The following is a 14,494-nucleotide window of genomic DNA, read 5'->3' as shown; positions in this document are numbered from 1 at the left end:
GTCCAAAGACATGCAGGTTAGGTTAACTGGTGACTCTAAATTGACCGTAGGTGTGAATGTGAGTGTGAATGGTTGTCTGTGTCTATGTGTCAGCCCTGTGATGACCTGGCGACTTGTCCAGGGTGTACCCCGCCTTTCGCCCGTAGTCAGCTGGGATAGGCTCCAGCTTGCCTGCGACCCTGTAGAACAGGATAAAGCGGCTACAGATAATGAGATGAGATGAGATGAGATTTCAAAAGTATTGTATGAACATTTTGGCACAAAATTGATTCCGTAAATGTTAGCTTCATGCTACAGGGCTAGTGTTTGTGATACCGCTGTGTACAGCAGGTGGCGGTAGTGAACCCTGTGGCGTTCCGCGTTTAAAGAAGAAGAAAACAAACAAAAAACAGCAACAAGTCGCCTGGCAGCAGGGAGTTACAGTAGGATGGTGCTTGTTTAGTTTCGGTTTCTGACTGCACACCGGCCCTCATTCGCAGCGCAAACATCTCGAACCTTCCTTGAGCGCTCGCGGCCTGAACATGGCGATCGCGAGCGTCGCTACGGAGTATGTGTTCTCCGACTTCCTGCTGAAAGAGCCGCGCGCTGAGGGCGGGTATAAGGGCGCGCGCGTGGACCTGGCTCTGGATAAGCTGGTGCTGTGTATTGCAGTCGGTCTGCCGCTGCTGCTCATCTCTCTGGCCTTCGCTCAGGAGGTCTCAGTCGGTAAGCACACACACACACACCACTCCTTTTCAAGTCAAGTCAACTTTATTGTCAAATATGCTATACATGCTCGACATACAGCACAGATGAAATATCAGTCCTCTCTGACCCACGGTGCAAACAGGCAATGCAATAAATAAAAATAGAATAATTGAAACAAACAAACAATATAAACAGTATAAACACTCTAGATAGGAACTAGACATGGACTAAACACTCAGACAAACAATATAAACAGTATAAACACTAGATGAGAACAAGACATAGACTAAACACTCAGACAATATCTCATCTCATCATCTCTAGCCGCTTTATCCTGTTCTACAGGGTCGCAGGCAAGCTGGAGCCTATCCCAGCTGACTACGGGCGAAAGGCGGGGTACACCCTGGACAAGTCGCCAGGTCATCACAGGGCTGACACATAGACACAGACAACCATTCACACCTACGGTCAATTTAGAGTCATCAGTTAACCTAACCTGCATGTCTTTGGACTGTGGGGGAAACCGGAGCACCCGGAGGAAACCCACGCGGACACGGGGAGAACATGCAAACTCCGCACAGAAAGGCCCTCGCCGGCCACGGGGCTCGAACCTGGACCTTCTTGCTGTGAGGCGACAGCGCTAAGCACTACACCACCGTGCCGCCACTCAGACAATATAAACAGTATAAATAAACAATGGGGCTGCACGGTGTAGTAGTGGTTAGCGCTGTCACCTCACAGCAAGAAGGTCTGGGTTCGAGCCCCGTGCCCGGCGAGGGCCTTTCTGTGCGGAGTTTGCATGTTCTCCCCGTGTCCGCGTGGGTTTCCTCCGGGTGCTCCGGTTTCCCCCACAGTCCAAAGACATGCAGGTTAGGTTAACTGGTGACTCTAAATTGACCGTAGGTGTGAATGTGAGTGTGAATGGTTGTCTGTGTCTATTGACCCTTTTTCAGCTCACTTCAGCCCGACACGGCTCGCGTTTCGACTACCTCAGAGCGGCGCAACTCAGCTCGCTTCAGCCCCCAAAACTCGCACGGTTTTGGAGTGGGGCTGAAGCGAGCCAAACCGAGCCGAGTGGGGCTGGGGGCGTGAGGAGACACTCCCCTGTGCACTGATTGGTGAGGAGGAGTGTCCTCATATGCCCACACACGCCCCGCGAGCACACTGGGATCTGTAAACACCGTAAATCCAGAAGAAGAATTATGAGAATTTCTGAAGCCTTATGCGCCTCGCCTCATCTATACGCTCTTGCCAGTATCTGTTGGCGTTGTCAGTGACAACAAGCCACAGCACCAAAACCAACAACACTAACGACTCCATGTTTATTGTTTACTATCCGGGTCGTGAGACTACCGCTTAAAAGGTCACTGATGTCACTGTTTGCGCTGCCTAACGACATCACATGATGTCCACCCACTTTCGCTAACTCCACCCAATGTGTCCACCCACTTCCAGCCAGCACGGTTTAGCGTGGTTGTAGTCGAAATGCAACTCCAACAGCCCACTCAGCTCGACTCAGCCCAACTCAGCACGACACGGCTCAGCCCAACTCAGCCGCATTGGTAGTGGAAAAGCGGCATATGTGTCAGCCCTGTGATGACCTGGCGACTTGTCCAGGGTGTACCCCGCCTTTCACCCGTAGTCAGCTGGGATAGGCTCCAGCTTGCCTGCGACCCTGTAGAACAGGATAAAGCGGCTACAGATAATGAGATGAGAGAGATAATGAGATGAGAAATAAACAGTATAAACACTAGATGAGAACAAGACATAGACTAAACAATAGGGTGCATCGGTTGCCCCCTAAAAATGAAAAGTTCCTCCGATCATGATGCAGTTTTGTTTTTATGTTCCTTTTGGTAAGAAAACACACTGGGTGAAATATTTTGACAAAATTCAAAAGTTTAATGGTGGCACCAGGAGCTCAAAGTTGTGGAAAAAGCTGCTATTTTATGACTTTTATGACAAAATTTTGATCACTTTTCATGAAACATTATGGCACCCTATAGAGTATACCAAATATCTTAGATCCACATTTTTAGTACATATTCTAAATATATTGTCAAGCACAGTTTGAGTTTTAGCTGTTCATTGAATCATTGTTCAACTACTTTTTAAACAATACAAATGTATTATGAATCACATTAATGCTTCTCAATCCCTTGCAAAGGTTCTTAACATGATCTCTGGGTCACAAGAAATCAATAAATGGAGTCCAACATTGTGATTCAAACCTTACGCGAAAACATAAAATAAGCGTTTTTTGGCAAAAAAAAAAGAACCTCATGGTGCCACCATTTAGACTTTTGAATATGGTCAAAAATTTTTACAGGATGTCTTTATTGGTGAAAAGGAACACCCAAACAAAAATGCATCAGATTTTATGAAAGTGAGGGCAACTGATGCACCCTACTAAACACTCAGACAGTATAAACACTCTAGATATGAACTAGACGTAGACAAACACTAATATATATATATATATATATATATATATATATATATATATATATATATATATATATATATATATATATATATATATATATATATATATTTTATATATATATATATATATATATATATATTTTATATATATATATATATATATATATATATATATATATACACACACACACAGGTTCAAATAAACAAACAGTCAAGGGCACTTGAGGTATAGCAGGTAAACATGAAATAAGCAGTATAAACAAACTAGCAGCTGTTAAGATGAGGTAGTGCGGAATAGTGCAAATGAGCACTATTCCACACTGTTCCGCACTATCTCACCTGTGTGCTCTCCTGTTTATCTTTTTTACCACACACTTCCAGTCAGGAGTTGGTAAAATACAGTACCAGTTAAAAGTTTGCGCACACACACACCTCTTCTAATTCACTGTTGTTTTTGTTTGTTTGTTAAAAAGTCACTTCATGTCTTAAAGTAATGATGGATGTTTCTCTCTTGACATGGATTGTTGAATAGGGCTGTTTACTGTATGTTTATTATTTACTGTTCAAGTCAAGTTTGTTTGTATAAGGGTTGTTTTACAATCAGGGTACGCAAGCTAAAAATCACATTTAACTCTTTATTATCTTCAATATCAAAAGGCTTGACTAAATAAACTTGGTTGTTTATTGTAGCCCTGTGATAGCTCTATTTACCATGCAATTAAAAAAAAAATTGGTGATAACGTTATTTTTGGTGAATGTATGGCAATATGTCATATTTAGCAAAATTACTTGTCATTTAGAAAAAGTGCTTTTTTGACCACAGGTAGCTCCAAAAGGGATGCACTTAAATCATTCTTTATACCATAAAACAAATATTTGGTTCCATATCATTGGAAACATAGTTAAGTTTTAATGTTGAATGCCAGTAAGTTTTCAGACTATTTTGATCAAATTAGTATGTAATTGTGTCAAAAAAAGTCCTCTCCGAGACAGCTAATTTTTCAATACAAAATAGCATATCTAAAATGATTATTTTCATCCTAAAATGTGGTCAAGATATTGGGACATAAATATTAGAGACAACTAACACAAAGCTTACAGCCTTATATTTAAAAGCACTATGGAAGTAGTGGATTCTGAATTGTCAAAAAAAAAGTCCTCTCCGAGAATCACTTCATTTGTTTCTCCCATCTTATAGCAGATTACACAAAACTACCATATACACATGTCAAAAAATTACCTGAAATCTGTTCTTTAACTTGTCCTTCACTTAAAAACTGGTACAAGAACCAGTTTGAATCAATTTGAATTTTGGACCCCTGTGACACAAACTTTGTACCCTGATTGTAAAACAACCCATAGCGCTTTTAACAATAAACACTGTTCCAAAGCAGCTTTACAGAATCTGAATGATCCAAGACATGAGCCAGTTTTATCCCCAATGAGAAGCCTGTGGCGACAATGGCAAGGAAAAACTCCCTCAGATGACACAAGGAAGAAACCTCGAGAGGAACCAGACCCAAAAGGGAGCCCATCCTCATTTGGGCAGATGTTAAAGCAGGCCTAGAAATTCATATATTTTTTCACCAGCCAGCTGGACTAAAGTAACTCGCCAAACAGAAAATCAACTCGCCAAAATTTGTTCATGTATGAATTTTACTTCTGTCAAAAATAATGCAAAAGAGAGTAGTTACCATTGTTCATGACGAATGTGCATTTATTTCAAGCCCCGAGTATTTTGATACTGTTGTTAAATACATAAATGAGAACAACACAGAGCACCATAATATAATATCAACAAATAATAATATATTGGAAAACTTGGCAACTTGGTGTATGAGTATTGAAAACAAATATACTTACTATCATGACTATAGCACCCAAAATATGTCCAACATGCTTTCTGTATTTAACCATTTATGAGAGAGAAAGCATTAGGAGCTTCATATTGACTAGGAATCAACTTGAAAAAAATTAATTATTCCATAGAAATCGTATTGCAGCCAAGGCCTACCCTGCTCCCACGTTTGCTTATAAGTCCTTTGTCGTTTCTCCTCTTCAGACCGAGGTCGCTTTGTCCCCGTCTCTGGCGGTTTCTGTACACCTTTCAGAAAATTCCACATTGCAACGTAGCTTTGGCAGATGTAGATGTAAACAAGAATAAAAACACGTTTAAATGGGTGATAATGTGGCCACATCTATTGAATTTGATAATGTGATTACCACGATATTCAACAAGATGCGTTATACGCATGCGCAGTAGTGAAAAAACCGACAGCCTGACTCGTACACGATATGATTCGGAATTCTTCGGTATTTTCCATCCTGCCGATAAACACATCAATCAACACCGACACGGCACACGCTTAATATGTGGCGGCTTTAGTTGACGGTGTGTCTGAATCTTCGCTTCATGTATATTTTTTATTTTCAACTAGCCAGCCGGGCTGGCTAGTGACAGGAATTACCCACCAAATGACAAATTAAGTCGTCTTGGGTGACCGGACCACCGCGAATTTCGAGCCGTGTAAAAGGCTGCGGTCTTTTAACATGTGCAGGAAACTCCTGTGGATGTTCTATCAGTCTGTGGTCACCAGTGTCCTGTTTTACACTGTGGTGTGCTGGGGGGCAGCACATCCAAGAAGGACACATCCAGGCTGGACAAACTGATCAGGCTCTGTGGTCGGCGTGAAGCTGGACTCTATGGTGACGGTGGCAGAGAAAAGGACTATGGACAAACTACTGAACGTCATGGACGATGCCAGTCACCCTCTGCACACCGTCATCAGCAACCAGAGGAGCCTGTTCAGTGACTGAATGCTCCTTCCCAAGTGCAGGACTAACAGACTCAAAAACTCCTTTGTCCCTCACGCCATCAGACTGTACAACTCCTGTCTGGGGGGAGGAGGGGTAACAGGAGGACAGAGGACAGGAAGGAGCAGTAGCCTAGCCTGACAAAAAGCAATACTGGACAATGTGCAATATACCGTAAATGTGCGATACCTCTCCTGCTAGATTTTTTTTTTTTTGGTATATGTTAATGAAATGAGATGTTAATATTTAATTTATCTAGAAGTTTTTTCTATTTTCTATTTATTCTGTAATGATGCTGCTGGAATTTTAATTTCCCTGAGGGAACCCTCCCAAAGGGATCAATAAAGTTTATCTATCAACAGACATGATTATAACATTAACAGTTTTAACATGAAGTCAGTTTCGTTGACGTTATAAACTCTTCTTTGATGGAAACTTGAGTGCAGAACTGTTCATGACAACCGCAGTCCTAAAGTTAGCAAGCCAACTGTAGTCCTCAGCCATAAAAGCATTACTGTAAGTGTCCAGAGCATCTTCCAAGTGTGACTTTCAACTGTCCACATGGGGCCGTCCTCCACAGGAGCGATGCGATGAGACTCCAACCAGACACAGGGCACCAGGATGGATCAGGCAGGTCTGAGGAGCAGAAGAGGTCAGCACCTCGATCCCAGGACTGACATGCAACTCAGAGGGACAGATTTTTTTTGGGGGGGAAGAGAGAGAAAACACAGGTTGTGAGGTTGTTGATCTCAAACACATTTATCCACTAATTACCTTTTGATGAGGCACACCTGTTCACGGAAAAGCATTCCAGGTGACTACCTCATGAAGCTGGTTAACATAATGCCAATAGTGTGTAAAGTGTCATCAAGGTAAACACTGGATACTTTGAAGAATCTAAAATATGAAACACTTTTTTTTAAACACGTTTTTATTTACCACATAATCCTATATATGTTCCGTACGTTCTTTCATAGTTTCGATGGCTTCAGTTTGTTCTGCAATGTAGAAAATAGTCAAAATATATAATATGACTGTGTTGGGTGTGCCCAAATTTCTGACTGGTACTTGACATAATAATGCTTCTTGTCTTTACACGCCCTAACCTTATACACAGTCACAACTGTCCTGACATGAACTCCTTCACAAAGAGATATAATCAAATGTGAAAGAAAAAGAGTAATAATTTAAATAATATTGGCTGGCTTCTTTTTCGTGGTATATCAGATACAGTGGTGCTTGAAAGTTTGTGAACCCTTTAGAAGTTTCTATATTTCTGCATAAATATGACATAAAACATCATCAGATTTTCACACAAGTCCTAAAAGTAGATAAAGAGAACCCAGTTAAACAAATGAGACAAAAATATTATACTTGGGCATTTATTTATTGAGGAAAATGATCCAATATTACATAACTGTGACTGGCAAAAGTATGTGAACCTCTAAGATTAGCAGTTAATTTGAAGGTGAAATTAGAGTCAGGTGTTTTCAATCAATGGGATGACAATCAGATGTGAGTGGGCACCCTGTTTTATTTAAAGAACAGGGATCTATCAAAGTCTGATCTTCATAACACGTTTGTGGAAGTGTATCATGGCACGAACAAAGGAGATTTCTGAGGACCTCAGAAAAAGCATTGTTGATGCTCATCAGGCTGGAAAAGGTTACAAAACCATCTCTAAAGAGTTTGGACTCCACCAATCCACAGTCAGACAGATTGTGTACAAATGGAGGAAATTCAAGACCATTGTTCCCCTCCCCAGGAGTGGTCGACCAACAAAGATCACTCCAAGAGCAAGGTGTGTAATAGTCGGCGAGGTCACAAAGGACCCCAGGGTAACTTCTAAGCAACTGAAGGCCTCTCTCACATTGACTAATGTTCATGAGTCCACCATCAGGAGAACACTGAACAACAATGGTGTGCATGGCAGGGTTGCAAGGAGAAAGCCACTGCTTTCCAAAAAGAACATTGCTGCTCATATGTAGTTTGCTAAAGATCATGTGGACAAGCCGGCTATTGGAGAAATATTTTGTGGATGGATGAGACCAAAATAGAACTTTTTGGTTTAAATGAGAAGCGTTATGTTTGGAGAAAGGAAAACACTGCATTCCAGCATAAGAACCTTATCCCATCTGTGAAACATGGTGGTGGTAGTATCATGGTTTGGGCCTGTTTTTCTGCATCTGGGCCAGGACGGGTTGCCATCATTGATGGAACAATGAATTCTGAATTATACCAGCGAATTCTCAAGGAAAATGTCAGGACGTCTGTCCATGAACTGAATCTCAAGAGAAGGTGGGTCATGCAGCAAGACAACGACCCTAAGCACACAAGTCGTTCTACCAGAGAATGGTTAAAGAAGAATAAAGTTAATGTTCTGGAATGGCCAAGTCAAAGTCCTGACCTTAATCCAATTGAAATGTTGTGGAAGGACCTGAAGCGAGCAGTTCATGTGAGGAAACCCACCAACATCCCAGAGTTGAAGCTGTTCTTTATGGAGGAATGGGCTAAAATTCCTCCAAGCCAGTGTACAGGACTGATCAACAGTTACCGGAAACATTTAGTTGCAGTTATTGGTGCACAAGGGGGTCACACCAGATACTGAAAGCAAAGGTTCACATACTTTTGCCACTCACAGATGTGTAATATTGGATCATTTTCCTCAATAAACAAATGACCAAGTATAATATTTTTGTCTCATATGTTTAACTGGGTTCTCTTTATCTACTTTTAGGACTTGTGTGAAAATCTGATGATGTTTTAGGTCATATTTATGCAGAAATATAGAAAATTCTAAAGGGTTCACAAACTTTCAAGCACCACTGTATATTCCATTCAGCTAGCATGATGTTGAACAAGATGAAGATGAGTAGCTGGATGGAATATTTCTGACAGACCATGAAAAAGAAGCAGATTTATTATTATTATTATTATTATTATTATTATTATTATACATAAGCATTCCTTTCGGGTGTTCAACGCATCTTTGTTTTAAAGTTCTCTCAAAATCTGTATTTAACAAAGAGAACTTGTCAGCCATGTTTGTTTACAAATTGTCAGTCACTCGCTAGCGCGGAAGTTTTACATCTCCGATGTGTGACGTCATGTCTTGACAACCATGCAATATCATAAACCATATTCAACACTCATTCTCTATTGGGTAGAGTGACAGGATATTAGGGATGTCCCGATCAGGTTTTTTTGCCCTCCGATCCGATACCGATCATTTGATTTTGAGTATCTGCCGATACCGAGTCCCGATCCGATACTTCTTATAATCCATAAAAAATAAAGACGAGGAAAGAAACGGATCCAGGATGTTCCTCATTTTTTATTTAACACCTTATTTTAACATCCAACAACTCCGTTAGCAAACAGAGCACTTACGTGAGGCAGTTTGGACAATAAATAACAAATTAAAAAAATAACCTTAAAATACCTGGCAGGAATGTAAACAAATAAAAAAAATAAAGTGCCACAGTGCCGGTAATTTGCTTTTAAGAACGCATCTCACAGTGGTGTACAGTAATTTCAATTAAGGAAATGAACGTTTTTCTTGATGAAAACAAGCATTTCTACCCTTTCAGGTTTGAGCCCGTTTCTTTTGTCATCCAACGAAAAAAAAAATGATCTCATGCTTTGCTTTCCGCTTCGAACTGCTTCCGTGTTCAACTTTGCCGGCAACAGGCAGCCAATAACCAATAGCGTCTCCGCTACAAAGTGATGTCATGCCGCACGCGTTGATGTTGCTGTGTTGAGACAAGAGGTCTGGTCTCACTCTGTGCCAACGCATAGCTATTGATGTGTTAAAAATGAGAATATATTATATAGATATATATCCGATCCCTGATCGGGAGGCAATGCCCGATTCCGATCGAGTCTGAAACCATGTGATCGGGCCCGATTTCCGATCACGTGATCGGATCGGGACATCCCTACAGGATATGCTAACAATATTGCATGCTATCAAACCAAATGAATGAAACGCGCTAGAAGGGAATAGAGTACATGTTTTTATTCTGTGGAAAAAATGTCCTGTATGTATAATAATTTTTAATATTAAGAGTTTTGTAGCTTCTATGTGTTCAGGTACTGGTACAGGTGTGGGCTTCTGTAATCTGTCTGTACTGTTCAAACTAAACACCATAATCATGGATTTTTACCATTTAAGGGAAAAGTCCACCCTAAAACATATTAAATGTGATGGGTTCAGTGATTGGGCGGTACGGTGGTGTAGTGGTTAGCACTGTCGTGTCACAGCAAGAAGGTTCTGGGTTCGAACACAGTGGCCGACGGGGGCCTTTCTGTATGGAGTTTGCATGTTCTCCCCGTGTCTGTATGGGTTTCCTCCGGGTGCTCCGGTTTCCCCCACAGTCCAAAGACATGCAGGTTAGGCTAATTGGTGGCTCTGAATTGACCGCAAGTGTGAATGTGAGTGTGAATGGTTATTTGTCTCTTGCCCCTTTTCCACCAAAGCAGTTCTAGGGCTGGTTCGGGGCCAGTGCTTAGTTTGGAACCGGGTTTTCTGTTTCCACTGACAAAGAACTGGCTCTGGGGCCAGAAAAAACCGGTTCCAGGCTAGCACCAACACTTTGCTGGGCCAGAGGAAAGAACCGCTTACATCAGCAGGAAGGGCAGAGTTGTTAAGACCGACAACAATAGCAAGATTGCGAAAGGTCGCCATTTTTAAGCGACGAGAAGCAGCAGCTGTACAAACACGAAGTCATTCATTCATTATTGTTGTTGTTGTTGTTGCTTTGATGTTCGCGCCAAGGTTTATGCAAATGCAGCGACGTAACTGACGTATACAGCGACGTAATGACGTGGCTCCCCTTAGCACCCCGAGCTATGGAAAAGCAAACTGGTTCTCAGCTGGTTCGTAAGTTGAACGAGTTGTGAACCAGCACCAGCACTGGCCCCGAACCAGACCTGGAACTGATTTGGTGGACAAGGGGTATCTGTCAGCCCTGCGATAACCTGGTGACTTGTCCAGGGTGTACCCCGCCTTTCTCCCATAGTCAGCTGTGATGGACTCCAGCTTGTCTGTGACCTTGTACAGGATAAGCAGGTACAGATGGATGGATGGGTTCAGTGATTCCGGTGCTGTTTTGTTACTTATGTATTTAAAAAAAAAATAAATAAAAATACCCTTTAATCAGAAGTGGGTGGCCCACCTCCCTCTGCCTCCTCGTTTGAGTGGGAGTCTGAAGCTGCACTCCTTTTTTGAAGGTATGTTGATTTAAGACTCGTCATGTACAGGAATTTACACTACTGGCCCTCCAGCCCCTTGCCAACTTTTTAGTACGTTTCAAAATTCGAATTCAGATGCACTGCAACTGTACGGCAGCTAGTTAGCAATCTACAAAATGACGAGCACGATGGCAGCAGTATTAGTGTGAAAGCTGAAGCTTTGGAAGCTGAACTGAGAGCCGGGCAGATTAAAGGACTAAAGTACCGCTGCGTTGTTCTCTTTCTGTGAACAGTAAACAAGGGTGGAATCCCATGGGCAAGATTATGAGCATGTAGTCAAACAGTACTGCAGGTAACATACAAAAATCGTCTGATGTGTTAAAGACGTTAAGTCAGAGTTGCCTCAGTTTTAATCCTCTGCTTCGAGCAAAGTACTCAGTCTGCAGTACGGACTGTAAGTCAGTTACAGCTGGGTTTTTTGACGGTTAAAAGGTACATCCTTACTCGCGCTGTGCAGTCGGATTACTGTTAATCTCTTCTGATATCATTTTACTTCCTTGTGTGTGTGTGTGTGTGTGAGATTTGTGACCAGCTGGAGTTACATAATAAGCTGAAAAAAGTAACAGCAATGTTATTGTGCCAAAGGAGTATAATGTATAATTCTTTAAACTTGATAAATGATATGCTTCTGTTCAGTACAAGATGTTTATTTCATATGTGCCTCCTTTTAAACTATCTCCAGAGTCCCTGCGGCAAATCACATGCAGACTCTCCTGATATTTTAATTGCAAATGAGTGACTCAAATGGGCGGCACGGTGGTGTAGTGGTTAGCGCTGTCGCCTCACAGCAAGAAGGTCCTGGGTTCGAGCCCCGGGGCCGGCGAGGGCCTTTCTGTGTGGAGTTTGCATGTTCTCCCCGTGTCCGCGTGGGTTTCCTCCGGGTGCTCCGGTTTCCCCCACAGTCCAAAGACATGCAGGTTAGGTTAACTGGTGACTCTAAATTGACCGTAGGTGTGAATGTGAGTGTGAATGGTTGTCTGTGTCTATGTGTCAGCCCTGCGATGACCTGGCGACTTGTCCAGGGTGTACCCCGCCTTTCGCCCGTAGTCAGCTGGGATAGGCTCCAGCTTGCCTGCGACCCTGTAGAAGGATAAAGCGGCTAGAGATAATGAGATGAGATGAGTGACTCAAATTCACCAGTTTCAAAGCCCAGATAGAGGGCGGTTAGTACAGGAAGCAGCAATAACATGCAATGCTTTAAAAAAAAAGTCTGTGATATTTCAGGAAAGTGTTTTGTAAGATGATTTTATGACAGGGTTGATGTTCTAGTTGAGAGATGTAACTCAGGTGGGGTTTACATTAGACCGTATCAGCGGATCATCAGATTAACGTTTTTAAAACGATTCGCGTGCACACAGCAACGCCAATACACGATTCGCGTGCACACAGCAACGCCAATACACGGATACGCTCGGCTCCGCAGGCATCCTGCGCTCCAAATCACTCCGCCCTGAACAGCGAGTGCCCTCTGGAGGATGCGCACTCCGGCCCTGCGCAGCTCACACAGCGCGCGAGTGAAGCGCACGAGCAGTGATTCGGGACTGAGCCGCTGTGTGTGTGATCCCAGTGCATATCGGGTATGCGCGTCACTTACCACTTGCAAGTGGAAGGATGGCAAGCCTAAAGACAATCATAACTACACAATGGGCAGTATTTGCATCAGTATTTGCAGTATTTTCATACTTTTATACTCTTTAATGAAAGGTGATACAAGGCGGAAGTCTGCACTGTTTTTCAGCAGTCGCGTCACATGACCAACGCCAGCGAATCAGGAAGGTGGATGTCACAGTGACGTTGTCCAATGACGACGCCAGCTAGAGCTCAGCACAGCGTATCCGCGTATCCTCAGTGTTTACACAGCACCGGACCAGACACGATCTGGATTGAATACGTGGACCCTGGCGGATTCCCATTTCCCGGCGTTTCCAGGCGGTTTAATGTAAACGGACAGTGCATCTGCGAAGAAAACGAGACAGATACGGTCTAATGTAAACTTGGCCTCAGTCGTGTAAACATGTGGCTGAAATTAGCCTAAGTGTCATGTTTCTTCTTTCTCAGGTACTCAGATCAGCTGTTTCTCTCCCATGAACTTTTCCTGGCGGCAGGCTGCGTTTGTGGACGCCTACTGCTGGGCAGATGTACGGAAACAGGACACGGGGGGACTTCCACTCTCGATGCATAAGGTACTTGATTAACACAGCTTGCTCAAACACTTGTCTCTGTCTGTCTCTCTCTCATGGGCTGGTAGTTTTTAAAACAGGAGACACACAAGTGTCACATATTCAAGTGTGTGTGTGTGTGTGTGTGTGTAAGCAAGAGTATCAAATGACTTCCAAAGCTGGATCGATTAAATGAGCTTTAACTTAACTTATGTATTTACCAGTCGGATCATTCCATGTCAAATCAGACAGAATCCAGGAATATGGGGTTACAGCCCAGTCTCAAATTTTGTTCAGAGTTTGTCTATATAATAAACAGGGATGAGAGTTTTCTGCTTTTCGGCGGATTTCCACTTTTTCTGAGTAGAAATCGACCTTTTTATATTATGCCAAATCTGTTGAGTATGTGTGTGTGTGTGTATATATATATATATATATATATATATATATATATATATATATATATATATATATATATTTTTTTTTTTTATTATTATTATTACTTTTTTTTTTTTTCCATTTATTGAGGGGGGTTGGGGTATGTTCCTTCCTGATACCAGGGCCTGAATTTCATTTTTCAGAATGGGGGGGATTTATATAGTTTGCGGGGAACGCTACTTGTGGGCTTAAATGGCTGAGGTCTTACCTTCTGCCACTACTCAGATTGAAGATCTCTACAGTATGTAACCTTTTGTCACCATTTGAGGTATCCTTTTTAGTAGACTTTTCATTTTGAGATCTCCAAATTTGGATAGCATTGTCAGACAAAGGGTGGATAGATGCAAGTATTATTCCCACCAGCCGTCTAAGATATGGACTGTTCAGTTTCGGGTGGAGGGTAGAAAACCACCACAAAATGAAAGCGATCCTTGACATGACATTGCTGACTGACTGTATTATGCCATCACACACCAATTGAGGTATTTCACCTGACGTCACAGGGTCACGTGACGCCCCGGTGTCCGCCATTTTGAACGTCAAGCTAGCTAATGTCAACAACAGTAGCTGGTATGTTACTGTAGCAATGTTTACGTTCAGTCATTTGGATGACTGTTAAAACCTTTCAGTCTCAAGTTTTTCCTTTACTGGATTTACTAGTTTACTGAGCTAGCCCGCCGGCAGGCTAGCGCGCACTA

The 14,494-nt window shown here is 42.4% G+C and overlaps 1 protein-coding gene across 1 annotated transcript in view; it reads left to right on the top strand.

Annotated features, from left to right (window-relative positions):
* Positions 1-380: 380 nt before the first annotated feature.
* The window catches only part of panx1a (pannexin 1a), a 36,277-nt gene continuing 22,163 nt past the window's right edge, over positions 381-14,494 (top strand). The window contains exons 1-2 of the mRNA XM_060899926.1: positions 381-705; positions 13,258-13,382. Coding sequence (XP_060755909.1) covers positions 522-705; positions 13,258-13,382 — 309 coding nt within the window. The 5' untranslated portion in view covers positions 381-521. The remainder of the gene's footprint in view (positions 706-13,257; positions 13,383-14,494) is intronic.

This window comes from Neoarius graeffei, chromosome 19 (genome assembly GCF_027579695.1).
Source record: "Neoarius graeffei isolate fNeoGra1 chromosome 19, fNeoGra1.pri, whole genome shotgun sequence".
NCBI classification, from domain to species: Eukaryota; Metazoa; Chordata; class Actinopteri; order Siluriformes; family Ariidae; genus Neoarius; species Neoarius graeffei.
Note: the sequence above shows the minus strand (reverse complement) of the source record. Positions and strands in the feature narration are given on the sequence as shown.